Here is a 26,853-nt window from a genome sequence, read left to right on the forward strand (position 1 = left end):
AGACTGATTTTGGTATCTGCCACAAATGTCCAAGAGCTTCAGGCCAATTAAACAACAACTGGGTATATCAACCCGTTCCTCATGGGAACCTGATGGGAACCTGGTATACCATGTTCCCAAAATGTAGACAAAAGTGCCTGCATTAGTGGCTGAAATTTATGTTAATTTGTGTTATGCTTCCGAGAAAAGTGACTTATTTAAGTGGATGGCATACACTTGAACCAAGACTAGTGACATCAAACCTTCAAAAAGATTAGAGTTTCTTCTATCAATATTCGTTTTCTTTCTGTATGAAAACTGCATGTACGGCAGTATAATTTGCCCCTTTTCCAATGTAGTGCATGCTTGTTTTGTGATTAAAATTGTAAGAAGTACATAGCCATCAGGGCTGAGCTCAGTAGATATTTGCTTTCGCTGACCCCATTCATGTGTCTCTTTTGTGTATCAAAAGAGTTTGTGAACCCATCAGTGCATGCTCTGTTCATACTTCAAGTCTTATCGATATTTTCATTGTTTGATGGCACATGAAGTTGACCATGGAAAGGTGGATACTATGTACCGCTTGACTGCTTTTGCACAGGTGGATTACCAACCTGTCTGTTCTCTGTCAATGGGGAAAAAGAATCTCATTTGGGGGCCTTGAAGGCTCTTGTAGAATAGTGGGAGAAATGGCATACACAAATGCATCCACAAATAATTCACTCCACAGTAAAAATAAAAAAAGTCTCGCTTAAAAAAGGAATGGTAAGATGTCAATACACCTAGAGGTCTATTTTCACAGTGGAAGGTGAACTGAACTGATATCAAAATCTAGCAGCAATGACAGTCATGTTACCGTTGATAAGTCAGTCCATTGCACAATAATTGAGCTGACCATATAACATTCATATCAGTTTTCAATTCACAAATTTTACAGAACTGTTACCTTTGTTTCTATCATCACTCTTTTACATGATTTCCTTTGAATAAGAGCAATCGTACTGAAAATTGCTGTCTAAACAAGTAAATATCATTTAGAGTCAAGTCACACCTCATGTATGAACTGTAATGAATTCGAAATCTACCTATTACTTATATTACCGTTACTATTAACACAATGTCATTAATGCATAAGGGCTTGTTGACTGATACAAAGAGACTACATGTACGTCACCTGTTGGACTGTCAATGCATTGGTACTCAAATCAAAGCAAAGTGCATCCCACATAAAACCTAGAAAAGTGTCATTTAATGGTTACGAAGCCTAAATGTCCATGATGTGTTTGAGCACTAGGTCAATTTGAATTGAAGTTGCAACTGACAATCATATCAAACATATTCTGCAAACATGGATGTGAATATGAGAGCCTAGTACAATTGTTTTTATCTATAATAATAATAATTATGCACGCAATTTTGAATGTTAGAAAACAGGGCAACCCAATTTTGCATGTTTCCTTGTCTTTCTTTTTATCTACACTGAGTCTCAAGAAAACATTTTATGAGTATATCAAAGCTACTGTTGGATTTTGAAAAAACAGCAAAGCTTTGCAATACATCTAATGATTCTACAACTGTACTTAGGTGCAAGGGTAGACAAACAGAAGACACAGGTAAAACTCTGGTCAACTGCTCACTTCTGCTTAATAATAAACCACCTAAAACAAACATATATTTCATAAAAAAAACAAACAACAACAACAATCCAGGCCAAGGTATATGGTACACATGATGACAATGAAGACATATAGTTTATGTATACAGCATCGACATAGAAGCAGTTGAACAGATTGCACTGCTTGAAATTTGCCTTGTATATTAGCCTGACCAGACCGCTGTGCACAGCACAGCAGTCTGACATGTACTAGTGTTTAAACGTACGTAAACGACCGTCGCTTTTGACGGCAAGACCACAAAAATGTCTTTTATTTTGTTTGATTTTAACAGTAATACCACCCACCTATATTGTATGTTGCTGATGGTTGAGTTGAATTTGGTGTTTTGTTGGTATCCAAACCTTATTGTTGAATTTTTCGGAGTAGATTGTGCGATGATTCACAAAATAAACGAACAGCCACGAACGCTCAACCCGAGGTACCGTGTTAGCATTTTACGTACGCCCGTGCGTTTCGTGAGCTACGTAAAGCTTGTCGTCTTCTACCATGTATTTCCGCGCGTGCTGCTCTCATGATTTGACGTCACTCCGACTACCTCCGACTACCTACGTTGTAGCATAGGAGAGTGATTGCCATTCAATAACACGCAGAAGATGAGGAGTGAAGCAATACGGACGCTCACAGACCTGATTTTAAGGACGGATTTCGGTAGGTTTTTGACGTAATAAAAAAAAAATACGCATACCGATTATTGGATGATTATCATAGATTACGGGGATTCCTTATATTTTAGTTTTCCACGATTAAAAAAGATATTCATGAAAGAGTCGCACAACCACCACTGAAAAATGACAACGTCTGCGAAGGAGTAGACGTGCAGCCGCTGTCGCTTTGCGACAGCGGCTGCGTGTAGTTACCTTGTATATATGAATTATGAATGACACAGAAAATATGCCTGAAAATAGATGGAATTCCATCAGAGGTTGCCCTCAAGGCCAAGCTGCACAGAATACCTGTCGCTGCAATTATGCTTGCTGCTTCATTCCAAGCTCTCTCTAACTAGACTCGAACTACAGTGTGCTAGCTAGTCGAACAACATTATGATTATCAGTAAATTTACATCTAGATCTAGAGTAACTGCGTCAGTAAGCGGCCGTGCAGCCGTTTGCGGCAGGTACAACATACACGGTAATATACAGCTAAACACAGCATTGCTCTGTTACATGCACACTACACATATACTAACACACTAGCAATCAACAAAAACCAACCGATAAAATGGGCACGATCTCTGACGAAAGTGAAATTTTCTTACCTAAATGACAACATATCGCATCCAAAATTAAATTTCCGGTACTTCTTAACATAACAGTTAAGAAACAATGGTCCGAGAAACTGGATTTTTTGTCGTTTTCTCGATGTTCATGGATTTTGAAAACATGTCCTCACGTAAAATAGAATTTTCGCGAGCCGATGTGGGCCGCCATTTTTTTCGGAAAGTGGATGTTACCATCGGAAAAAAATGAGAAAAACACGAGAAAGACATCAACAACACCGCCAGAATCGCGATCTTGTTTGCGGCCAATGCATGTGCGCACGCTATTTTCACGTGCTTTCGCAATGGGAATTGGCGCTTACGCAATGTTCGCGAGACATGTGAAGGCGTTCAGCTGAAGATCGCGGAGCACGCGCGTATTGCATAGGGATTGTACATCGTGCCGCAAGCAGAAATACTACGTCGCATATCGCCCTTATCGGCGAAAATTGTGCCGGGTTTTGCCCTCGTAAATCATGAAAACTGCGTTGGTCAATGGTAAATTTCTTTCATGAAAACAATTGCGTTAATGAATAATCTTGTCTATGATATACGAAATGGTTGAAAATAATTTGCCTGGTTTGTTTACAAGTTGGAAAAACCTTTAACAATGCTTAAACTGCCGCAAACGGGATATTTTACTCTAGATCTAGTAAATATACAATTATACCCATGCATACACACCTTAGTTATGATGTGATTTTACGCGCGTCTAGCTCTTTTAATCATCAAGAAATACCGTTAGCTTCCAATATGCACGTTACCAAATTTTGCGTTTAGCCCGGCACATGGATATGGAAATGTTAGCAGTAGTAGATTATTGGGACAAGACACGTTCTCCGACCGTTACTATCAACACGGCCACAGCGCACATGGGCTTTCAACGGAGATTACACATCACTCCAGCGGGCTAGTTCAGGGTAATACTAACAGTACACCGCCCACACAGGCGCGTAGCTCAGCGGCATTTGACAAGGGACTGTGCCGTCAGCACACTCACGTACTATCGCTTGAAATATCACCATTAGGTAGGCAAAATATTACTTGTAGGTATCTAAAACTGCACCTAGATATACAAAGATACTTTCGGTATACCTACCGAATGAAATCCAGCCCAACTGCATCCTCATTTCGAAATTTTAGATCGAATGCTGCCGGAGAATTTTCACGTACAGGTCACAGATGGGCAGGTTTATTTACTTGTCAATGGACAAATTCATTCTTCATGATGGGGGAGTTTTGAGGAACGTATAGAAAATGATCACAGAAATGCATGTATATCGTTCATTACACATCTGCAGTCAGTAAATGCAGTTTCCGAATAACGTCAGTACCATTTTAACGATCTAACATTGGCATAACTTCCACAATTCTTAAAAAATTGTTTATCATTGTGCCTTCAGTCATATTAGAAGCTTCTAACCCGGGGATGACCCCAAGAGTTCACGCATGCGTATATTGCACGTGTGTGTTGAAGCTGTCACGATTATGGTATCGGTACGAACACGGAAGGGGAACGAGAGAGAGGCATACAATATTTCTTTCTTGTACCGGAATTCTAACTTATCTACGGAGATACATGAAACACTGTGAGGGATTTTTTTGGAAGCATCAAGTTCCGAGGATTTCTAAGTGGAGATAGAGCTCGGTTTGCCGCTCACCCCAGTGACTATCGTTCCAACTAGCAACTTGTACAGGTAGGGACCGAGATTGTTTTGTCACTTCGCACACAATAGTCCAATACATTCACATCGCACTGCACACTGCAGCTAGCCGGCGAACGAACGGGGATGTTGGGTACGCACACCCACCGCGGAGCAAGTATACCACTACCTACAACAAGTATACCCTTTGAAAGCGCGGTAGATTGTGCAATTGTAAGCGATTGTTTGACATTATTCTCCCATGCATTGCTGTGTGGTTTCCCTTTTCTTTTGTGGTTATGGGCAGGAATGTGCAGTGTGCCATGGCAACTCAGTTTACTTTAGATATATGCCTGTAGAGTTTGAAGACAGATGCATTAGAATTAAGGAATCATTTCTGGAATTTCACGCTGCAATGCCCTTCACATCCAGTTAGAAACCACCTTCAGCTTTTAAAATACTACAAACAATAGGATAGACCACCTTGTCTTGACAGATCAGAAGTAAAATATAACTAAAGCCAAACAAGCAAAGGCAGTTTATTCAGGAAGTGCTGAAATGCTAAATTCTTCTTTTAAAAGGATATTTATCTAACTGATAATATATTTGAGTGTTTGACTGATGATTTATTGATGACATATTTCTTTAAGACTGAAAGATCAGTCAGTGTTTATCGTCGGGGAATTTTATAACTTTTTTTACCTTTGACAGTTCTCCTAAGAACAGACAGATTTTTGTATCTATTTCTTCCTCAGACAGAAAAATTTGTCTGTCCGGAGGAGTCTTATAATTTTTTGACTTTTACGGCTCTCCTCCATTTTGTGAAGCCAGACGTAGTCTCTGCGGAACACATCCCCTGCAACAAGATACAGAGCGATCTTTTGGTCACTTCTTTTCTATGTATACTTCTGTAAATTTAAAAACTTTATTACGTAATATTGCAAGGTTATTGAAAGGTAGCGTGAACTGAATTAATGAAATCAACACAAGTAATTGTGTAGTTTAGCTGGACTTGTGAAATGCTTGAATCCAAAAGATATTCACATTTTCTTACCAACCAACTACGCTACATCATGATAAAGAGTCGGTTACATGTAATGTGTAGACTCTACACTGCCTGCAATGTCAAGAAATTGCCGAACATTTTACCTTATACCTGTGCTAACATGGCATTACGCTCTTAGTCTGACACATTGAAATTAAACTATCATACATTGTATGTTGTACCTTTGTCAATCCTCTGTAATTTACTAATATCCCTGAAATAAGACTGCTGAAATTATTCTGCTTCGGTTATGATAGTGGACAGGGAAATGGGTTTTAAAGTGCAAAGAATAATATAACGATACAGTATCAGCAGAAGACTTCTCTTTTTCTTTTTAGAATATTTTCAAAGACCTACAAATAGCATGTTGTAGATTACAGTAGGACCTCGATTATCTGGCCATCGATTATATATCCAGGTTCTCTGTTATCCAGATGTCGACTGACTGACATTTTAATTTATGTTTTCATGTATTTTGTGTCAAATCGCAGTTAAAACAAACACACGTTCAACCATTATCATGTGAATACACGATGGGACATACTCCAATCATTGTCGCGGACTGTAAATATTAGTTCAGTTTGTGGGATGATGTCAAAGACTGGTGCCGCACTTGTCACTGGCACTGGGTGCACATCACAGGTTAGAGTACAATACAGCAGCAGTATTCGACGAGTCACAATATTGAACTCACTGGCGGTCACCCTCAAAATAGAGTAAAACCATCAACTGTTTTCTATTTCTCACCATTTAAAAGCTAATAGGCCCTACATAGATATTTCCGGTTTTGATTGGCGGCCATTTTGGCGGCCATCTTGAATATCTCAATACCCTCAAGGATGCAAGGAGTTGCATCATCCAGATTCGGATTCAGCACGCATCCAAACAGGGTAAAAACATCAATTGTTTTGAATCTCTCACCATTTAGAAGGAAATACATCAGAATATCTCGTTTTAATTGGCAGCCATTTCGGCGGCCATTTTGGCGGCCATCTTGAATATCTCAAAATCCTCAAGGATGCAAGAGTTGCATCATTCACTATTCGGATTCAGCACCCTCGAAATAGGGTAAAACCATCAATTGTTTTCAATATCTCACCTTTTAGAAGGAAATACGTGGGAATTTCCGGTTTTGGCGGCCATTTTGGCGGCCATCTTGAATATCTCAAAATCCGCAAGGATGCAAGAGTTGCATCATCCAGATTCGGATTCAGCACCCTCGAAACAGGGTAAATCCATCAATTGTTTTCAATATCTCACCATTTAGAAGGAAATACGTGGGAATTTCCGGTTTTGACGGCCATTTTGGCGGCCATCTTGAATATCTCAAAACCCTCAAGGATGCAAGAGTTGCATCATCCAGATTCGGATTCAGCACCCCCGAAATAGGGTAAAACCATCAAAAAACATTGGGTGGACGGTAAAACAAGGTTAGGCCCAAAAAGTGGCTTTGGCACCCAGACTATATTACAGGATATTTCGATTGAAGCTGATATGGTATTTATTAAACTTAGAATGGCATGAGTTGTGTTATGTTTTTCTCTAAAGCCAAATTGGGAGTCAGATATGATGTTGTGAGATTCAAGGAAGGTAGTTGTCCTTGAATGAACAATTGAAATGTGTAGTTTTTTCAAAAAATATAATTTTGAGAGATTCTCTTTATATCTTCCTTATATTGTTCTACGCATATGACATTATACACTGTAGTAGCCTTCTCATCCAGCAGTAACTGCGCAGATACTTTAAAAATAATTCATAAGTTTCGAACGGATTGTCATATTCTCCCCAAACTTTCACTGCTGTGTTCTACTAACATTGCTGCATTCACTAAGTCCACGTGACTGGGAAGGTGGACTTGTCCTTTACTGGCAAAGTCTGCATGGGCAAAGTCAGAGACTAGAAGGTTCTGGGCACACTATATCTGGCGCCCTCTACGGATTTTGTCATACATAGTCCACCCACAGTTCTGTGAGTCCACCATGGAGTCTGTCATGTCTGTTATTGTTACATTTGAAGTGCCACTGCTCGCCATAACACACAATCTCCTTGCATTTAATCGATTAGTATTTTCCTTTTTGTACAACTTTGCTCAGATGTCAGCGGAACATTTTCTCATAATAACTTCACCAATTATGTGCACATCATTCTTTCCTTTAGATCAAGAATCGTTAGTTGTGTGGGGGTTTCTTTTTATAATGACGTCGCAGTAAATGTTAATGTTTCGCGTTTATTTCCTTCGTATCAGAAAGTTCACACATTCAAGGTTCAACAGTATGGAAGAGTGTTGAATTCACTCAGAAATGCCACACCAATGTCAGTGATACCACGATGATAATCACTGGTACGTTGAAAATTGGAAAAGCGCTATGTCCAGTTTACCTTACACCTCGGTGCCCAAAGTGCCTTATACACGTACAGTTCATAACCCCTAAAACATAAAAGAAAAAGGTTTTTTAAAAAGTAACAAACGAACAAAAACGAAAGGAAAAAGAAATGCATTGCACTGTGTTCTTTTTTCCTTTAGAGCAAGAAGTCTGAAATAATTTCAGTGAAAATACGCAGTTCTACTACGTATGCCTCATGATTATTGTTGCGATTCGGAATTGTATAGCTATACCAATATAGCCATGAAGACAGGCAGGGGAAATACCTTTGAGGTGTTTTTGTTTTGTGTTTTGGGGTTTGGGGGGGGGGGGGGGTTTCTACTTGGAGTAGCTAATAAATGTGCAGCGGATATCAAAATTGGTTCTAGCATGTACACAACAGCTTCGGTTTGCAGTAACACCAATTGCCAATTAGACCTGTCATTAAAATGCTTTTTTTTTTTGAATGGGCATAAAATTATGCCGTCTGGTCTAATATACACAGAAACGAGTGCAACATGTAGTCATTTGTCTTTCCTATTGGCAACGTATTATCACAATGTTTTTGGTGTCTCTTAATTGGTGTCCTGACTCCTGAGAAAGAAGTTGGTAAGTCGCGAAAAAAAGTTTTGGGCCATGTTCTGAACTTCTGGTAACTTTTTCTGTGAACATTAATCATATAGCCTGCGCTTATCTATACTTACATTCATATTCATAGCGAAGAAGTCAGGAAGAACTTGAGCTATGTAAGCTGATCACCTCTCCAATTTATTGACATCGAGCAAAATTAATGGCACAGTACCGTGTATCATGAGAAATGCAGTGGCGCTGGACGTCTCGAAAAGTCGTAAACGTGCATGGGCCTTGAGGTCTATATACTCAGTATCCATTACAATGTATCATCACTGGAAGGTTTCACAATTGAATACTCTTTTCATTCCACAGTTTCTCTTTTACCTTATTCTCTGTTAGGAAAGAAAGTGACTATGTATATGTTTTCCTCAAAAAATGAAATAAATGTGAAATGAACTGAATACTTTCACTATAAACAGACACATTCTTGGTAAGAGTGATGGTATTATTACTTATACATGTACTGACATTCACGACCGCCATGCATGAATATGGGTGTAATAAGAAACCCGAGTCTATTCCTGTACTTTTTATGCTCTTTTAAATCATGATTATCATTATTTCTTGATGAATACGGTAAATCATGTGAAAGAAAGTAAGTTTGTTGGAGGCTTGTAAAAACCTTGATGCTTCAAATTTTGTGCATGTATAACTAGCGGTTGAAGAGATTTTTTTTCTTTTGCCGTTGCTCATTCAGTTCCGATTAGAATTTAGAATTTTCCTATGTACTCTGTCACTCCGAGATCGTCATCCCGTCAAGTATATAGTGCTTAGTAATGACGGCCTCCTCCGCTTGTACTTCGAAATATGAAATGTTTACATAACACTTTTTTTTTCATGTACCTGTATGTCTTTGTATGTCATGAGCAAGTTTAATTATCACTGATTTTGTCATAATAGTTGATTATTGTCTTTGATCCATTACTCACCGACATTCACTTGTCATGCATTCTCTTATACTTTGTCCGATTTCCTACATAACCATTCGAGAAAAAAAAGGATGCATAAATTTGCTTAATGTTTCCACTGTCATGTGTGTGTATGTGTGTGTGTGTGTGTGTGTGTGTGCGTGTGTGTGTGTGTATGTGTGTGTGTGCGTGTATGTGTGTGAGAGTGTGTTTGTGAAAAGTCCGTGCGATGACATTACAGCTATATGGTGACATTTCGCATACACATTATGGAAGATTGACGTAAAGCTACGACAAGCAAACATAGTTTGCATGTGTGTGTGCCCTATTATACTTGAGATATTTCTTCATAATGGTAAATTAATCCTGCGCCTAACCCTCTCCGAGCTACAACAACCTCTGAATTCTATTACCATCGCGCGTAACAGTCTCGCCTTTGGAAATGACTGGGTTAAGGACCCTCTTTAAGGCCAAAGCGGAATAGGGATCAATTTTGTTGACCTAAGAATCGATCCGCCATTGTTTACCAGCCTCAGGGCTGCCTGCCTGACTAAATATCACGCTTGAAGTAGAACAAAACGGGTGTAATTACAGAAGGCGCGAGTAAAGTAATCAAGGGGTCGGTAAGATCGCGCATGGAGAAAGCGCTCTTGAGAAAAGACACCATGATGGATATTAATATATTCCTTGTTTAAAAACTGCATGCCGTGGCATAGGCTTGGTGACGGCTGTCTTGGAGGTTCGCTCGATCTTCTGATAGGAGTAACATTCACCTAGTAAAAGGTCCCAAAATCATGAGCTCGCACACATTCGTCATAATCGGTAAGTCGCTATTGTTCTTACTTTTTTCGGCCGTGGTTACCTGCAAACAATAATAAAGGGCTTCAACAATGGTCCTGCTCCCACAGCTCACCGGGATTTTGGTACACGGATACAATCTCTGCAAGTCAAGTCGAATATGGTCGATTCAGGTTAACATACGTCAATCTTACAATAACATCTTCTTCTCCTCAATCAACTTTGTATCCTCTGTAATATCACGTTTTAGATACAATTGCCATCTGCAGTGCTCTTGTTCAACTTTGAGGGGACCTTCTTTTTTTGGTCAGGTTTGACCTTTTTCTCGCTTTTTGCTGTGTTTGTTGCTTATGCGGATGGAAAGTGGTTTCTTGTGGTAGTCACCGATGGTTTTTGAGGAGTTTGCTGCTGATTTCTCTGACTAGCATTCTCGTGAAGAATGTAGCAGCAATCTAAAACTGAGCAACAGTCTAATCTTGTGTAAGTGAGAGAGGAAGAGAGACGTTGGAGCTGGTTGTACAGTCATTGCGACAATTTGTGGTTGGTTTTTGTTCCTTTGTTTGTTTGTTTGTTTGTTTGTTTGTTTGTTTGTGTTTTCCTGGAGTGCAGATGCGAGTTCGACGGGCAGTTTGTCACTACTGATTTATGGCTGTGAAATAATTCATTATGTATCAATGAGAATCAGGCAAGAGTATGATATCCATATTGTGTAACAGATGAAATTTGTGGAAAGAAAATGTCGAAGAATGTTAACGTTTCTTCAACGTCGGGGTCTACATATCTGTGCTAGTCATATGATTCCACAATGCATCCAACATAATTATCTTTTCTTCTTTGCTGACGTCTAAATGTTGACAGGAAGTAACTCACGTGAATGACACTTGAGCATGTTCATAGACGTGACAATGTAGACAACTGTTGAGATAAAAGTAACAAACCTTACTACTTATATACGTTGAAATACAGAAGGTTGATAATCATGAAGATAATCACAATTTTCACGATGTTCAGGCCAATTGAATAAAATCATTATAGGCCTATAAGGAGAAGAACAAGAACTAGACAAGATGGGGTATAGGAGAAGCAAGAAGAGAAGTTCAAGGAGAAAAAAAAAAAAAAGAAAAAGAGGAGAAATGTGTAAGAGAAAGGAAATGAGAGCATGGAGGTGAAAATTCAGTACATAACACTGTTCATGCTCAACTTATACGGTCTTTTGCAGCGAACGTACTCGCTCTTTGCCACCCCCTCCCCCGTCATTGTTTCTATATAGTGATCTTATTCCGTCCTAATAATTTTCCCTGTAAATGTTGGTACAATCAATTACATTTACAGCACTAAAGCCAGATCCATAACGGGACTTTTGGAACAGAACGTGATCGCATGATACTGTGATCATTATATTAATTGACGACGCTTAGTGAGGGCAGTTACTATCAATATGTCACTTATTCCTCATACCTACATAACACACGTCGCTTTGTACTCAGACCACCTGGGCTTATTGCGTTGCTATGGAGACACAACGCTGGCAGCAAATGGGTCTTTCCTGCATTTTGTCTCATGTGTTGAGGGCCACTTCTTTTCAAATCATGTCGACAACGAAAAGATCGAGGAGCATAAGGCGAGTGACGATCTTTTGTCACGAACAGTTTATAATGTAACCAAAATGAGCACTCGTTAGATGCAAAACATCAGTGTGGCTGGAGGCTGGCATTACATTGAGTGGTAGCAGCTAGCTGCAGGGAACTTCTCAATGACCTATTCAGTCAAGTCTGGTAAGTTTTGTGCCGGGAAAACAACATGATTCCATGACATTGGACAACAAGCGTTGCTAATGGGAAAATTGATCTATGGTCGAAAATATAAGTACTTCGTCAAATGGCACGTAGAACTGAAATCTAAATGAATCACAGGGGAGGAACAAGAATGTACATCTCCCTATAAACAATGGAAAGTGGACAGTCTTTTCAGACATTATAGCTAATGTCGTAATAAAGGTCATAGTTTCATCAGTTCAACGATATGTATACATACATATAAATACATATAGGCCTACCTTTTTCACGCAAATTGCACGATCTGGTGCAAAACGTTCGATTTGAGGTTTCACACTTGTTAACAAAATTTGGTAAGTTGCTATTTTGAAGGCAGAAAGCTTTTTGTTTCATTTATCTCTCAAACAGTAATTGTTTTCTAAAGGCACTAAGGGAACCACATCGCGTATAACAAAACAGTTTCATGTCATTAACATGGGACGCAGCATCATAACCTAGAAAACGAGGAGGAATCAAATAAAATATTTCTCTTTGAAGTTAAAAGACCACAGGACCTGTTAAGTATACAGGCAAAAGTGGTATGGGTAAAGGAAGTTACACGCTGCTGCCAGTGGGATCGAACCAGGGACCCAAAGAGATAGAGACAGTGGTCTCAAAAGCCGGGGCCTGCTTTCCGAATTGCCTTGTGCTCTTGGCTCTGCTTCAGGTTCCATCCACCATTTTCCTGTCATTGTTATTGTTTCAGGTGTCGAAGATTGGAGCGTGAGATTCCGGGTATAGTCCTTTCTTGGGCATCTACAATGACCAAAACAAAACCAGGACCGGCTAGTGAATTAGTCGGAAGAGCCCAATGCAATCCAATATCCCCTGAAGGACCGCTTGAAGCCTTCATGAATGGGGTTTTACTACAAGCTTTTCACTTTTCTCATCGATTTGAGGTTGACACCGAGAGGCAAAGGCGTGTCCTTGTCGACCAACATGAAGCGATCGGCTGCTGATCTCGTGGTGTAAGTGGCGACTGAATTAAATTTGCTTAGCTTACCTTTCAACTTCTTTCCTACAGCCACTTGCAATGAAGTGTTAATGATGTAGGTGGTATTAACAAGGTCATGGTCACGCGTGAAGTGGTGATATCATTACTAGTATCACAATAGAGGCCAGTGCAATTAGGAATATGAGGTACTTGACGCTGTAGACAATTGATCACCTCGGTGAAAGTCATTTATTAGAATATTATGTTTGCATGCCATGGCTTTGAGAGAAAAGGGCGGGGTGCGTCATGTTCGGATTGTGTCGTGTGGTTGTCTTTCATGTTTATCGATTCAGGTACACGAGGTCAAGACATTATAGTCTACATGTAATAGTGGTAACCATGTCAATATTTGACTTCTCGCTTCGATCTTCCATGCTAGCTGAACGTGACCACCTGTGTGTGCTTGGAGCACCCAAATATTACTAAGAAATCGCTTTGACATGTTTGGGATTATGCCAGTCACCGATTCGTCATATTTACCTTGCAGATGCTGGTCTGCTAAGTGAGGTGCCAGACAGGAATGCGTGCCGTTATTCATATTGTCAACACAACAATGAGTAAACCGTAATGTTGTCGGGTTGATTGTTGTTGCCTGCACCCATGAAACATTTTCTTTGAGTTAGTTCCCGGTCGTGGAGCCGTACCTTTGGATCGTTCCTTCACTATTATACGCACGATGCATAGTCGTTGATCCTGGAAAGGTGGAGTAGCTTTTCATGCGTATATGGATGTTGGAATACTCTATCCCACTAGCAGCACCATATAGCAGACAGCTAGGTAAGACCACAGCGAACGGGCTTGCAATTTTCCTTTTCATGTCGGCTTGATCAGAGGCAAGTGTTTATGGAGTTTCTGCAGAACGTTTGTTCAAACTAAGCGACCATTCGGAAGGAGTTTCCATTTTACTTGTCTTTATATGCTCTGATAAAAATCCATTAAAAAGATGATATGACCGTAATAACGATCGGAACATTATTACTATTAGACTTAGTTGCTGTAAGCTGTAAAGTGCCACAGCGATTGCCCAAAATACACGTTCCATGTGTACATTACTCTACATATTTTGAGGAGCATTAGGAGCAGTAAGGGTGGGACTATATCTGATAAATTATAGCAATGTACAGGACACTCTATACCACACTTAAAACAGCAATGCTAAAACTCTTTTCACCAAGTGAAGGATTTGTCCTATACAACAAACCACTTAATGTCAGTAGTCAGGCTAAGTCTTGGACCCCCCCCCCCCCATAAAAAAGAAATCTGATAAAGTGAGTTTGAACCAAACAGAATTTATTTTGTACTTTATTTCTCAAGAATACAGACGTGTGATATGCTAGGTTATAGCCACACATAATGCTTCATTTCATTTAAGATGAATTGTGACACAATGGTGTCACACAGTTTTCATTTAATACCTCCTCAAATATGGGACACATCATAGTGCCAATTTGTGATAGCGACGTTGATCTTTCGTCCACATCATATCAAGTAATAATGCAAATGCAAAGTTGTCAGTGTTCAGCTAGTGTTAGTTTGTGATGATTTATTTTTATGTAAATTCGATATAGGAAACCAATACAGTGAAATGAAGTGAAATTAAATCTATATGATATAATCATTATCATCTATAGTGTGTAGGAATGTAGTTTGTTGGCTTAATTCGCTGCTGTTGAATTAATGTTATAGTATATCTCGAAAGAGCTATAATCATGTAGATAACAAATCGTTAACATATATATATCAAAGTCCACGGGAATGAAGGCAAACGCTGTGCTCGAACTTACGTAAAATCTACAAGACCTCGATTATAGCTGGCTAATATCAAATCATCACGTAATAATGACAGATAGGGCCCGTCGGGAAGAACAGCGCCAAAACTGAAAAGGTTATCAATAAGATGAATAATGATTATGATTATATGACTATATAACCATCATTTTTGTGATCTTTATCATGGATCATGGCATCTGTAAGTAAAGGAAACAGATGTAGAAATATTCCGCTTATGTTTCCAACTAAATTTCTATTCGGAATGAAATATCATTTTATGTTTGCGTTCTGAGCTGTGTTATGTCTTTCTGTAAATCTTTTAGGTATAGTGATATCACAATGAGGTCGGAGCCTCTTTCTCGTTCTTTCACACACAGTATACTCAAGTTTCAAGTTCATTTCACATCTTTAAACGATTTTTGCATAAACAGAAATACAGCATACATGTCATATTTTACGCTAAAAAATAAGTAAATTACAACTCGAAATATTACACAAAATAGATGGAAATAAGGTCAGATGACATCATGTCATCTGACACAAGAAAGCGCAGCAGATGTTGGGAATTAGCAAAAGATATTGACCTATCAAGGTTAACCCCCTTTGAGAATTACTTAAAACTGACAAGAACTTGGTGGATCTTTGTATCGTCTGATTATGATGTTCTGTCAAGGTGTACTCATGTTGAAACTCTATAAGGTAAATTAAAAAAGAAACCTAAGAAATTTGGATTATTTTCATGAAAATGGGAGACATCAGATATATATAACATTCAAAGGATTGATATGTTTCATGAGACGGTGATAAATGTATTAGAATGTAAATTTACAAGGCAGTGATGTCATTGAGCTCACCTCTCTCGTTGGTTTAAATAATATGTCATATAAAAGTAACAGTTTTAGCCAATGATTCAACAACTCAACCCATTGCACTTCCCCTCAACAGTCATTGTTGCTTTATAGGATGTAACCATTCTAAATTCAAATGATGCAGTGTGCTCTTTATCATTTCACTAAACAACAACATAATTTGATGTAGATTGGTGTTCAGATTAATGGTGAGAGACTTATACAGGACAATAACATTGTCACCTCATTGAATTTGCATATTTCATCGTGCGAGTATCACTGTTTAAAGAAAATATCTGAAACTGTAAAAGTTCATGTCTTTATTATTCATATCTTTATTATTTCTAACGACAGTCCTTCTGTTCTGTACTTCGTTCTATTCCATTTTGTCAACTTGCATGTATAGGGAGTGGCATTTCATTTAATGCTGATCATATATCTGCATCTATGTTTGTGTTTTTGTTTGTTTTTTACAGGCACCATGATATTCACAACTCCAATCTTCCTCTGCAAAGGCACTTAAGGCCGTCACTTGAACGAATTTCTGCTGGACGTTGGTAGGACTTCACGCAACACACACCATGGCAGGCATTCAGAAAAATTGCAAAGTGACGTCACTTCAGTATAAGAATGATTATCATCTAACAATTGATCATCCCATGACAGAGAGCATTGTCGACAGGGACTACATGCGCATCACTGTTCATCCGCAACCTCTGCTGGCACGAAACCCTTCGGGTCGCCGGAATTACTTCATGCCACAGTGCGAGACGGAATGGATTCAAATGGTGAACAAACTGAACGATGGGCAAGGAACCTACCACCAAAGTACCACCTACGTTAAGCCAGGGGTATACCCTTCCCGTTCAATAAGCGCAAATTCTTACTTCGATCCTTACGCCCTTGGGTCCAACTCGTCTCTCAACATCACTGCGCGGACGTTGAATTTGTCGTCACGCCGACAGATGCAACGCGCATACGAACGCGCTTGCCGTAGTACGATCCGTGGTGACAAGTCTCGTGCATCGTCTGCTTCTGTGAGGGATCTTGATAGCTACGGAGACAGAGTGAACACTCCAAGTCTAACTACTCGCCTTGCAACCATGAGCTCTCGCGCTAAGTCAGTTTGTTCTGAAAGATCAAGTTGCAGCAGTAGCACTACTAACACTGACTTTTCATCAGGTCATAGCAGCCCTGAAAAGCCGACATATGTACTTCCACGACCACCACCTGTTAAAATGCCTAAGGTAGCTGCCATGCCTTCCAAGCGAGAGGCTTGGTTTAGTGCTCCATATCGATCGCGTATCGTGCGGCAATCGCCCCCTTGGCGATCGCTGTTGAATCGTCGACCTGAAGGTGTAAGAGCTTCCGGTGGACTGTGTCCTAACCACTGCCGATGTTGTTTTGAAGCGACATACGATACAAACAACAAGAACATCTACAAAGTTGATCAAGAGTAGTTCAAGAAACTGACCGAGGCCGAGAGGACAACAAGCAAACACAACAAAGATCAACAATACTTCACTGGCAGTATAGCGTTCGGAAAAGCTAACATACTTCCATATAAACCAAAACATAATGTCGTACAGCAACGCAATGAGACGATGCACCTTGTGTCAAATCATTGACTGGTACCTATTTTTACTGACTTAAAACGGAGCCTCTCCAGTGACGCAGTGACTAATGGTGATCACTCTGAATCGTATAGCATTGTCTATAGCCATTGGTTTTGAAAATAGTGAAAGATTTTAACGGGGGACGCCCCAACCTAAAGAAATAATCTAGTGTGTAACATTCATGTCTTCTCAGATGACAGAATGACGTGTCGCGCGAAAACGAATGATTTTCTCCCAATTTGACGAGGTGATAATCAATCCATATGCACGTTATTTTTATGCTGAACTGCAATTACTGTCTCAAGCCATCACATGGTACGGATATCTATAGCGGATTTCTTTACTGTTTTTGTAAATTACTACCAATGGTAAGCATGTTAGTTACCGCATTATTTCATCCGCATCTTTGGCGGAAATAAGTGATGACCGTAAGAATTATTTCAAAGGCGATGATACTAATGGAATTCAATATAGAGTGTGTGAATCTGCACGTACGTGCGACACAATATTTCCTGCAAATGATTATACTTCTACCTTCCATAATGTCAACAATACAATATCTAGATTATCAATTAATCGCAACAAAATGAGATGGAACCATAACACGTCTTCAGACTGCACGGTTGAGACTTTTTCACGGCATTAATTTCGACACACTGTAGTTTCCGTCGGCTGTAAATGGGTTGATATTGTCTCATCTCATGTTGAAGGTCACAAAGAAAGTCAGTTTAAGATGAGTATTTCTGTCATTTTTTCGAACCGTATAGAATGGTGGTAATGATGGTCAGATGGAAAGTCATTGAAGAAAACCAAAACCCAAACAAGTGAACACATCAGTGAAAGTTTGAGGAAAGTCGAACAATCCGTACAAATAAGATGGAAAGTCACTGAAGAAAATCAAAACCAAAACAAGTGAACACATCAATGAAAGTTTGAGGAAAGTCAAACAATCCGTTCAAAAGTTATGAATTTTTAAAATGTTGGTGCCGTCTTCGATGGATAAGAGGACTGCTAACACTTCATGAAAAGGACACTTTCCGTTGACTTGTTATTGACATATTCGTAATATCATTCCCCCCTGCTTTCTGAAAAGATCGAAGTCAAGTGCCCTTTCATTATGCTAGAAAAGTGAAAATAATATGTCGAATTGACACACCTTTCTAGTTCCAAACTGACGATGATATGAAGTTAAGGTTATTATAGTGCAATAGAAAAGTCCGTTGTGATAAGAATCTACCTGCTGAATGTTTGAAAAATATGTTTCGTATGTACAGCGCAGTAATTTCAAATGCTATAGTTGCGTGTTCGTCCTCGGTAAAAGCTTGATATGACTAAAAGCTGTCGACATCAAAACCACATAGGATCTCATTTCATACAAGATGTTATATTAGTAATTCCTGCTGGAATGGCAACTTCTTGTAGCAATTTACAGCCAATTGGAAAACGGGATTCATGTCGTTACCATGACACTTGCCATTGCGGCAAGATTTGCTTTCATATCCATTTTTAAAATATTTTGTGTAATGTTATATCGTCTATATCACTTCAGTCAATTTTCATTACAACATTATTTGTTACCCCAAGGTTCTACAATTATGTATTTTTTTCAATTTTACTTTATTTTGATTATATGTAACCTTATTCTCTGTTACCAAAGAAAGTGAAATGTTTATGTTCTTTTCGAAAAATGAAATAAAGTTTGAATTGAATTGAAAAAAGAAAATGAAATTGAGCCCCAAGAACTTACAAAAGTATATACAGGTAGTGATCGTAAACCAAATCTAAGTCCGGATAGAAAATGTGGTGTTAATGATTTAGCTCACTGCGATATTTAATAATGTATCCCATTTTATTATCATTTTACAAGTAACTCTAATCAGTTGATGTTCCGGATATGAATGGCCCTTAAAAATCAAAGGAGTGATAGTGAAAGTTAAATGATTTTCTTGCCTAAAGGATATCGATCAAGGACAATTGCTTCCGCGCAGTTTGGGGTTGGTTGTTTTATTTTTCTCATCATTATAGAACAGTTGTGTTATACTTTAGTGTCTCTAGAAATTTGGCAGAAGGATTGCTTGTTATATTGAATGCAAAATTATAACTGCCCTCTATACATGTAGGAATACAATATATGAATGTTGAAATATAGAATAACGTAAACTGACTTTTTTTCTGATTGCAATGTGTGATATACTTTGCTGTGTCATCATTGTTAGAATGGAGGCTCAATTTTTTAACGATTTTGAAGAATTTCACAGCTAATCAATTTAAGGGAAAATGTTGTCTTCAGGTTGAAATGGGTATTATTGTGATAGCTTTATTCAATTTCAATTCAGTGATCTAAATATCATCAAATTGTAATGTGTTCATTGTTACAATGATTCACAATATTGAAGGTATTTTTAATATACAAGGATAGCAACGCATGCAGAGGCTGGGATAGTATAATTAGCAATGACGGTATACATATGTATGTAAATAATAAATGCCTGTTTTATCAATATTGTCCTCTTAGGAAAATGTATGCGTTTTTGTCTTCTCCATGACAAACATAACGTTAACATCTCGAATCTCCAAATTTATGTATATTTTGTCCTTTTTCCGTAATATGTTGATATTTGAATGGTACTGATGCCGTATCTGTTTATGTTTTACGATCATGACGTTTTGCCTTAGTGCTGTGTAACGACGAGATTTGAAACAGCAGTATATCACTGTTGATATCCGATAAACATGGTTAGAAAATGGGTATTTTGTGGTTCTGTTGTAACATTTGTTGTCTTTAAGAAGTGTGGTATGTGCTTAGAAAAAAAAAACACGTTGTTTCGGTTGGGTTTATTACAAGTGCAAGACAAAGGTATAAAACTGTCCTTGGTGAGAAACGACCAACCGATACTTATTTGCATGATGTATATATATATTAATATATATATATATATATATATATATATATATATATATATATATATATATATATATATATATTGATAATGAAAAATAACATAATGTAATATGATATCATATGCTATAGTATAATATAACATAATAGCATAATGTTAATGTAAATTTACTGAGAGTGTATATGCAAATACAGATAAACGCCATTTTTGAAGTTTTTTTTCTCCAAAAGGTCTTCATCACATAGAGAGAAAAAAAAAAGAATCTTTTTCAATGGTACTAAAGATATGAAAATTATATCACAAAAATATTCTAATCATTTTCTTTGTTTTCTAGCAGATTCAATCTCAAATATTTCATGCTGATGAAAATGAACGTACCGGCTCCCTCTTCATGGGATGGTACATGTACTTGATATAGAGGGAGAAAAAGAAATCAATGCCCTAATAGCAGTTGTATAATATCACCATCCAAAGTCTGCGTAATGAGTTAACATGATTGTGATACAATCATGGATAAATGGTTTCTTCCCATGGTTAGTCATAACTATCAGCGCTCAACACCGGCTGAATTACAGTAGGGATCAATATTGACTCGAGAACTTCTTCCCACCTCCCTGATTTGAGGGTCCAGGGGTCCGTTTCATGAAAGTCTTATGAGAGACTTTTCATTCCTTCATTTCATTCATTTTTTTTCCATTTCCAACAAAAGCATACATGTATATTATAAACATTTTCCAGAAATTGAATACATAAACTACATCTCAATTTTCGCTCATAAGATTCGTAAGAAACACTTTTGAGAGATTTCATGAAATTAGTTTTATTTTTTTTAACTACATAGCCACAATTATTATGAGCAACTTTGGCCAATCTGCATGTTCTGAGATTTATACATGTATGTAAAGACCTTTATGTGATGACTTCATGAAACGGATCCCAGGGCTCCGCGTCATGAAGTCATTTTATTCAGTGCTCATTACACAAAAGTCTTTACATAAATCTCAGAATGGCTAATGTCGCTCGTATGTAGCTCTGAGAGACTTTCGAAGAGAAGTAAGATCCATTTCATGAAGTCACTCGTAAGTGTGTCATGAGCGAAAGACTTTCATAAAACCGACCCCAGCATCTGTGTCCTGCCAGCTTTGCGCAAGGAGTGCTTCACGGTGCTTGATCGGAGAGGGCGCCACTCAACATTAGAGGTGTCTGTTGCATTGTCATTTCGAGAATTCAAAAAAAAAAAAAAGGCAAGTGCATAGAGCTGATTGGTACAAGTGAATAGAAACAAGAAAGAGATTATAATACACACTAGTAGGGTTTGGGCATCTGATTTCAAGCACGACCAAGCCGATGTCTCCAGTTATAGTTCCCAAAGACAGACATTGGTGGTAGGGACCGCGGAACTGGGGGTAGGGGCTGAGGACTGCAGTCCCCCCCCCCCCCCAACTTTTTTTGGACCTGTTCAAAAAAGGAAATATCGGGGGGAAATCGAAATAAAAATCGGGGAAAAATCGTAAAAATTCTTAGCACTCAAACTTTCCGCCAATTCTTCTGTCCAAGCAGGAGAGGGGAGGGGGAAGGGGAGAGTATGGGTGATCTATCACTTGGTCTACTCTCACTTCGTCTAATACCCCTTTCAGTAACTCCCCTGGCTAGCGCCAGGCCCGAGCTAAGTTGTAAAATTTTGAGTTTATGAATGGGTCGGGCCAAAGTGGCCCGTGCCAGGAGCGGACTATTTTGGCGCTGCTGAAGCTAGCACCAGGCACGGGCCAGGCTCGGCCCTGGTGCCAATCGAAGAGTTTATGAATGATAGCAGCACCAGGCTCGGGCCAAAATTTCTTGCACGGTCAAAGGTCACAATTACCTGGCCATGCCCTCCGCCGGAGCGCGCGTTCAGTTGCCATGGTAGTTATCCCTTACGTGGCCGAGTTCGTGAATGGGTCATCGTAAAAGTAGCGCGGCTCTGCTGTAGTTACTGAACGCAATTTTTACTGCTTGGCACGGGCCAAATTAGCTCGGGCCAGGAGCTGGCCAGAAATGCATGAGTTACTGAAAGGGGTATAGCCATTTGGTCTCACCCCACATGGTCTAATCCTGTTTCGTCTACAACCAGTTCGTCTAATGACCATTTCATCCAATTGCCACTTAGCCTCATTACCAGTTGGTCTACTTCCAGATGGGCTATGCCCAAAGCTTCGTCTAATAGGTGCCTACCCACAGTTTATTCGACAAAGTGGAAAAAGTCCAAGGAAACAAAACTGCAATTAGACCATCTGGTCATTAGACGAAACAGTAAGTAGCCAAACTGGGCATTAGACCAAGTGCAAAGTAGATCAAACGGGCATTAGACGAAATTGATAGTAGACCAACTGGAAAGTAGACCATCTGATAGTAGACCAAGTGGCAGTAAACCAGTGCATGATCATTGATGAAGGGCTGTATGACTCAACTCATGGACCTTTTCCTTTTTTTTTCAATGTCGAGCTGTGGGATGACCCCTTATAAAACTTTTCTGACTCCAAAAATTTCTGGTCATTAGAATACTCTGCAATTGACCCTTATACTGCATGGTTTTGATTTTTGAATTATCATTATGGATTCGAATGAAGTTTGCTTCTTGGGGTTGAACCTCACGAGCAAAATCGCACACGAAGTCGTGATCAAGAATATTATAATTTTTCTATTTGAAAGGTGTGATATAAATGGATAATGTGCACTGTACCTTCAGTAGGAGACATGAGTTCACATGATCTTTTTTGTTTGTCTGTAGTGTGATCATGATCAGGGTCACTGATTCATTGGGGAAAAACCCATATATAATTATTTGAAACCTCAAAAACCCATCTCTAATATTTTTCTTTTTTCTTTCCTTTTTTTCCCCAGATCTCATGTGAGACTTATCTATCTGATGATTTTTTTTAATGAATATCAACAACAGTCTTTGGCAGTCAAACTACTAGTATAATGATGAGTGCCTTCAACTCGAATCACGCGTATAATGAAAGACAGTTAATGTTTAAAACGTCTGTACTTCATTTTGTTGTGCACTCAGACTGTATTCCATTTTTACTGCTACGACAATTTCCCCATTTATATTGTCCATTTAATCCGCATTTAATGCGCAAAAGCGACTCACAAAATCGATAGTTTTCCCCTTTCTCCCTCGTTTTCTCTTTCCTGTTTTGAGATTCGCTCTTCTCGAAATGTGCTTTTTACTTGAGGCACTATTGCACTCGACGCCGCGAGGTATTTCCCGCCTCTTTCTCAACGGTTCGAAAATACCATTATTTCATAGTCTCCTATTCAGGAACAAGTCTTCCCAAAACACGACAAAAATAGCGAAACAGCTATTTTCAAACCCTGAAATCAGATCAGATTTATCATGACGATGAGTTTTTGTATAAATAAATGAGGCGCGTTAGATGATTAGGGTTATAGTTTGTTGGGAAAAGATTAATCTCATTGGTTAGTAAATAACAAATAAACTAGGTCTGCATCTGCGATTTATACGAGGACAAAGCTCATGTTCATCGTCTGGTCCGCTCGCACATTCGCAGACAAAACAACATTACGGCAAATAGTCTAATTTTCGAGACGCATCCGACGTCTTGTAGGTTTTTCCATTTTTTCAGCGAATGTTGATCAAGTTTATGTGATCAAAACTACGAATGTCACTTATATTGTATGGACACGGCATTTGAAATGACTAGTTCATCATGAGATACTGATGGTCGATTTGACTAGACTGAATCATTTAGACCATTCATTTTTGGGTTTATTATTGTGACAACGCCCTTCGTAGCAATTGATACTGAACATCAGACTAAACCTGTTCCTTCGTGGCATGACTCACCACGCTGGATGATTTTTTTTTTTTACATACGTACATGCATATACAGTACTTTATTCATGCTTTTGATTGGGGTCAGTGGTCAGTGGTACCCCCCCCCCCCCCCCCCCCCCCCCCCAGCTTAAAGGCAAGAAACTCTTGGCGGAACACTCGAAAGCCATTTTCTCCTTTTTAGAAGGATCGATTTTTTTTTTTCATACAAACAAAAAAAATGAAAATAAGATGGGCACAGCAGCCCTACCCCCCCCCCCCGTCACTGTGAAAGGCTGTTGTACATGTAGTTGAGAATGTAGTGTCGTTTATCAAAATTGATTTTAAAAAACAGTACATATAGGGCCTCTCACTTTTTCCAGATTTTGAGTATTATTAGCAAGTTATTTCAAAGATTGAGTCGAATGAGTAAATTCGACTTAATCTTAAATTTTAGACATGATTTCAACTACTTTGAACTACATGAAAGCGCAGTTTTGATTTTATGAAAATTTTTAATTCTTTAGGTATTTGTATGTGTGGGGGGGGGGCATGTGTGCTTGTGTGTATTTGTTCTTTTCTATCAAGGGATTGGTTTTACTAATTTCAATTTTTGTTGATAGGCCTAACCTAGTGTGTAGCTTCATTTTAAATACATGTACATGTATATTGTAATTTCATTTGATTTTGTGACTTGCAACTCGACGCTCCAGGAGATACGGACTGATTATTTTGTGCAGTATAAACTTATCAATCTAAGTTTAGTGAAAATGTGGATTACGTAATTGCATGGCCGAATTTTGGTTTAACCTTTAAAATGTTCCTTCCGAATTAAGTAGTCTTCATTATGAAATTGTAAATTATCGTCTTACCGTACATGTAACTAAACGTTTACCTCAAGTGGGTAACCATTATTTTTAAGATCTAGAGTTTACAGTACACAACAAATACATATAACCCGACATGAGTTTATAAAAAGCATGATACGGGTACTTAATGATAATATACAGACAACTCGACTGAGTGAACTCTTCAGATTCTTTCTTGGGTACTTGGTGGCTCTGATAAGAGCCGTTTGAAGCAGCTGTTTCAAGCTGAATGACGCCCAGAAGTTTACTTGGCAGCCTTGGCGGTCTTCTTGGGGAGGAGCACGGCCTGGATGTTTGGCAGCACACCACCCTGGGCGATGGTCACTCCACTGAGGAGCTTGTTCAACTCCTCGTCGTTGCGGACGGCGAGCTGAAGATGACGGGGGATGATCCTCGTCTTCTTGTTGTCACGGGCAGCGTTGCCAGCCAACTCGAGGATTTCAGCGGCGAGGTACTCCAAGACGGCGGCCAGGTAGACTGGAGCACCTGCACCAACTCGCTCGGCGTAGTTTCCCTTGCGGAGAAATCGGTGAACACGACCGACGGGGAACTGAAGACCTGCTCGGGCAGATCGGCTCTTGGCCTTAGCACGGGCCTTTCCTGCACCTTTACCACGTCCTGACATGATGAGTTGCGTTTGAGTGTACGGAGTACGAAGAATTGAAGCAGAAAGTGTATGCACTATCCCGACTACAGCGATCAAGCTATATATACTCCCGGAGAGGATCCAATGCACTGGTAGGGATTCACAGCGCACCAATCAGCAACGTCGCTGCTGGCGATCGCACTTATTTTGCATTTTACGCTGGGAGCAAGGTCCGTCGGTATAACAGTGTATAGATACTATGCAAATGAGCGTCGCTCGACGGTGCGTGCACTCCGCTTCGCATAATGAAGTGGGTGAGACGGCGGCTGCTCTTACGAATGCTTCAGTATGATTGGTCTACATGCGTGTCGCTGAACACCTTATTACCATATACGATGCACTTGCAGCCGCGCTGGGGAGGCCCTTGCCATATAAATAGGAGTGAAACCGCGGTGACATTACATTCGTTCGATCGAAATCTACTGACCACATCATGCCACCCAAAGCACAAGCTGCCGGAAAGAAGGGCTCCAAGAAGGCCAAGGCTCCCAGGCCTAGCGGAGACAAGAAGAGGCGCAGGAGGCGAAAGGAAAGCTACGGCATCTACATCTACAAGGTGCTGAAGCAGGTCCACCCCGACACTGGTATCTCCAGCCGTGCCATGTCCATCATGAACAGCTTCGTCAACGATGTCTTCGAGCGCATCGCTGCCGAGGCTTCCCGTCTTGCCCACTACAACAAGAAGTCGACCATCACTAGCCGTGAGGTCCAGACTGCTGTCCGTCTTCTCCTCCCCGGAGAGCTGGCCAAGCACGCCGTGTCTGAGGGCACCAAGGCCGTCACCAAGTACACCACCTCCAAGTAAAAATTGGTGTTGGAGTTACGGATGTGCACTTCTTGACATCCATGAAACGGTCCTTCTTAGGACCACCAAATATCCAAGAAAGAAACAAAGATTACTCTTGTCTTGTGTGCCTTTTTTAAATCTTTTGTACTTTTTGTACTTTTTGTACCTGGATTATGTTTAAATTTTTGTGGATTAGTCGAAGTAGGTGTAACTTTACAATATTATATCAAAACATTGTTCAAGAAAACGTTTGCCTTTTTCGGATGTGAAAGATCGTTTTTTTTTCAATGTATCTGGTGATCATCGCATACATCCTCGGTTTCCGGTGGTTCCCTCTAGCGAAGGAAAAACACGTGAATTGAATTGATGACAATTGCCGAATTGATCAGGTTTTAATTTTGCCATCGAAAAAAAAAAACATACACTCGGGTGAAAAGTCCAAAGACTTAATACTAGTTCCCGTTAACAACATCCAAATTGTACATGAATGTA

General features: G+C 39.4%; 3 protein-coding genes across 3 annotated transcripts in view; 1 reads left to right on the top strand and 2 right to left on the bottom strand.

The window, feature by feature from the left end:
* The window catches only part of LOC139717988 (epsilon-sarcoglycan-like), a 110,454-nt gene extending 106,353 nt beyond the window's left edge, over positions 1–4,101 (bottom strand). The window contains exon 1 of the mRNA XM_071629477.1: positions 4,010–4,101. Coding sequence (XP_071485578.1) covers positions 4,010–4,040 — 31 coding nt within the window. The 5' untranslated portion in view covers positions 4,041–4,101. The remainder of the gene's footprint in view (positions 1–4,009) is intronic.
* A 20,605-nt stretch (positions 4,102–24,706) lies between these two features.
* On the bottom strand, positions 24,707–25,597 carry LOC139717964 (late histone H2A.L3-like). The gene has a single exon (XM_071629449.1). The coding sequence runs from the start codon at positions 25,551–25,553 to the stop codon at positions 25,173–25,175; it is 381 nt and encodes a 126-aa protein (XP_071485550.1). The 5' UTR covers positions 25,554–25,597; the 3' UTR covers positions 24,707–25,172.
* Positions 25,598–25,957: 360 nt separating this feature from the next.
* Positions 25,958–26,451, top strand: LOC139717965 (late histone H2B.L3-like). The gene has a single exon (XM_071629450.1). The coding sequence runs from the start codon at positions 26,008–26,010 to the stop codon at positions 26,377–26,379; it is 372 nt and encodes a 123-aa protein (XP_071485551.1). The 5' UTR covers positions 25,958–26,007; the 3' UTR covers positions 26,380–26,451.
* The last annotated feature ends 402 nt before the right edge of the window (positions 26,452–26,853 follow it).

The sequence above is a fragment of the Diadema antillarum genome, unplaced genomic scaffold (assembly GCF_040938485.1).
Source record: "Diadema antillarum isolate AM-2024a unplaced genomic scaffold, OU_Dant_1.0 scf00000086, whole genome shotgun sequence".
NCBI classification, from domain to species: domain Eukaryota; kingdom Metazoa; phylum Echinodermata; class Echinoidea; order Diadematoida; family Diadematidae; genus Diadema; species Diadema antillarum.